This window comes from Halyomorpha halys, unplaced genomic scaffold (assembly GCF_000696795.3).
Source record: "Halyomorpha halys isolate HHAL.00 unplaced genomic scaffold, Hhal_1.1 Scaffold110.1, whole genome shotgun sequence".
In the NCBI taxonomy this organism is placed as follows: Eukaryota; Metazoa; Arthropoda; class Insecta; order Hemiptera; family Pentatomidae; genus Halyomorpha; species Halyomorpha halys.
The window spans coordinates 1,966,640-1,969,762 of record NW_027112640.1 but is presented as its reverse complement, the minus strand read 5'-3'; the positions used below and the strand labels follow the sequence as shown (position 1 = coordinate 1,969,762).

The 3,123-nt window shown below is 30.0% G+C and overlaps 1 protein-coding gene across 4 annotated transcripts in view; it reads left to right on the top strand.

Annotated features, from left to right (window-relative positions):
- Positions 1-1,020: 1,020 nt before the first annotated feature.
- The window catches only part of how (protein held out wings), a 261,473-nt gene continuing 259,370 nt past the window's right edge, over positions 1,021-3,123 (top strand). For all 4 annotated transcript variants that reach the window (XM_067050424.1, XM_067050423.1, XM_067050425.1 and 1 more), the window contains exon 1: positions 1,021-1,332. In XM_067050424.1, coding sequence (XP_066906525.1) covers positions 1,206-1,332 — 127 coding nt within the window. In that variant the 5' untranslated portion in view covers positions 1,021-1,205. The remainder of the gene's footprint in view (positions 1,333-3,123) is intronic.

Genomic DNA, 3,123 nt, shown 5'->3' with positions numbered 1-3,123 from the left:
ACCATAAAACATTGTTATATTTTAATAAATAAAGTAAGTATCGAATTAAATAGTGGATTCTTAAGAAAAACCGCCTGTTTCTTTTATGGAATTATTTAAGGTACTTTTTATTTATAACATGAAATTATTTATGATAGATATATAACTGAACCAAAGTTATAAATCAGAGAATAGCTTTATTTTTTAACAATTCATATTTTAGTGCAATTCAAAAAATAAGAATTAATATAAACACAAATTATAGCTACCAGAATCTCTTTTTTAGCCTAATACATTGGTATAAACTTGTCCAAAATTCTTGGGTATTTCTCCAACATAAGGACTACATTTCTCGATATTTAATCTTTCCTCACAATTAATAAAATAATAAATATGTAAGTTATGTCGTCGTACTATTGATAAAATCAAAGAGTGCTACACTTGGCTTCGCACTGTAGCGTTCAATATTTTTATAATTAATAAATATCTATCAAAATTATTGAGGGAAAACCATTTAGACCACATTAAACCCATTTTTTAAAAAAAGAAAACCATATAATCATTAAAATTTAAACTTTATCATTTCTAAAAAGTGTATGAGTTAGCTTTCTGGTTTTCAAATATATCAAGTGGAAACAAATTTATTTTGGTTGTTTGTTTCTCTGGTGAGATTAATTTGTAATCAATAAATATCAATCAGAATGGTATTTATCTTTATCTTGTATTCGGGTTATGTTCTAATAAACGAGTTTAATTGTGGAAATAAATTGAATAGTTATTAAAACTATAAAAAATGAAATACCAGAGGATATAGGTATGTTTCAAAAAATCTATTAATGAAAAATATTACGGTTTCATAATTTTTGATCAACTTGAAAAGTTGTAAATCCTTTCATATGTTGAAACAGAAACTGTTAGATATCTTTTAAAGAGCGCGGTAAGGAGAATAAACGACGTGTAGCGAAGCTGGCCGAAGGTTACCGAAGCTAGGAGTGACTCTCACTGAGTGCGCATGTGCGACGGCCGCCCTTGCCCGACCCACGTTCCGAGTGCCAGTCGCTGTACCGGAGCCCTCCAGTAGTGTCGTATAGGGTGTTATTGTATTCCGGCCATATCTTAATTTTGTTTTCTCTTCACATCTAATTCGATTAGATCTTCCTCTGCGTTCCCCTTTCGAGGTATCTTCTACCCGTCTCTAGCTCACAGCGATCACGAAGGTCGAAACGATGAGCGACCACACGGGAAATTCAACGCAGTCCATAGCAGATTACCTGGCCCAGCTGCTCAAGGATCGCAAGCAGGTGACCGCCTTCCCCAATGTCTTCATGCACGTCGAACGTCTTATAGATGAAGGTAAGTCGACCTTGAGTCAGTGGCAATTAGTCTATTAGTTAAGAATTATTATTAGAGATTACATAACCCGCCTGCCACACGGTTCTGAAACTGCTCATAGTTTCTTCACTGTTCGCTATGAATTGTAACTAATCTACCAGATTTTAAGTATGAAGTGAAATAATATAACGATGCCTTAGAAATTTCTAAATATAGAATCTTCCCCCGAGTTTTGTTGGGTTGGAAATGTTAGCCGTTTTGCTGACCGGGGCACGATTTCATGGACCAAAATAACCTGTTGAAGGTAAACAAAGTGGTTTTGTGATGGCGATAAGTTGACCAGCCTGTGGCGTGATTTTGAGAATCACATCTCTGTTCTTATTTTAGCTCATTCGGCCCGAACTGGGTGGGGGCGTTCCTCGAAACCTCTGTCTTAACTTTACCATTTTAAACCACATTCCTAAAGGATCTGTTTGTGGTTCTATTAATCCATGAATCCTATAAATTATATAATAAATGTTCTTTTATAAAAGTTGTATAGACAGTATATAAAAATAACCGTTACCATTCCAAAGATGTATTTCACCATTTTCTTATATGTTTAGGATAAACATTTAAAAAACATTACCTATAGACTAAACAAAAATATATCAACCGAAATCTGAGCCTTTAAGTGTAATTATGTTTTTTTTGTAGTTTCTTAATGAGCACTATTTAAGTAGCAACAATGCTCTATATATAACGGTTGTTTTCTATCTTCACACGTAATTCTTTTATCTGATAACTCATTTTGCAAGATTGTTTTTCAGGATTGAAAAAATTAAGTGGATATATTAATTATAATTTAATTTATTCGAGACGGTTAGGCATTCATTTATATTTATTTTAAACATTTCTTTGTTACAGTTACATTACATTTAATATTCTTTATCCAAATATTGGGTATTGTTTAATTATCAGTGTTATAATTTAGACAAAATGTAAATATTTAAAACATATTGTCCTTTTCTAGGTATTATAAAGCCCAACAATATTGTTTATTTTTCACTCTAGTCTTATCTTACTTGCCGGTAATCTAATGTTATAAATTCTGGATAACAAGAGTTCATTGTGAATGTCTTCCAAAATACGAAAAACTAGAAAATGTTTTTGCTGTAAATTATTTTTTTTAGTTTTCTAAAAATTGCATTTTATCTATCGTTAGTGATTTACAATTTTTTTTCCAAATTTGGTTATGGTATTTATATGTAACAATTTATTGCATGATGATTTCCTATAAAATTGAATCGAAATTAGTTCTAATGGAAAGCATAGAAATATAATCAACTAGAAATATGTTTAAATATTCATTGTTCTATCCAAAAGTGATTTATTTTACTTTATTAACGTTTATTTATTTTTTATTATATAATAAGATTATTCAATATTGCAATTAACAGATGTTAGATTGAGGATTAACTAATTCACGAAGGTTATTCAGATTTTTAATCATATATTTCACTGATGTGTGAACTGCCGAGGACGTTCAACTATTTATTAAATTAATTATATTTTATTTGGATGTTATAGATATATAATATAAACATAAATATATTCGAAGGTCCTATATATAATCAAATATTGTGGAAGACTTAAATTGCGACCTTTAACTCATAAGTCAGAAGTAGTTATGCTTACATTTCAAGTGCCTAGAATATTTGTTAGCTGTTTACTAGGGGAGTTATTTGTGTTTTTTATTTCATTTTAAGTCTTTACTGCTTTGTTTATTTATTTTCTCTTTAAGGTTTTTTTTTTTTTTTTTTTTTTTTTTTT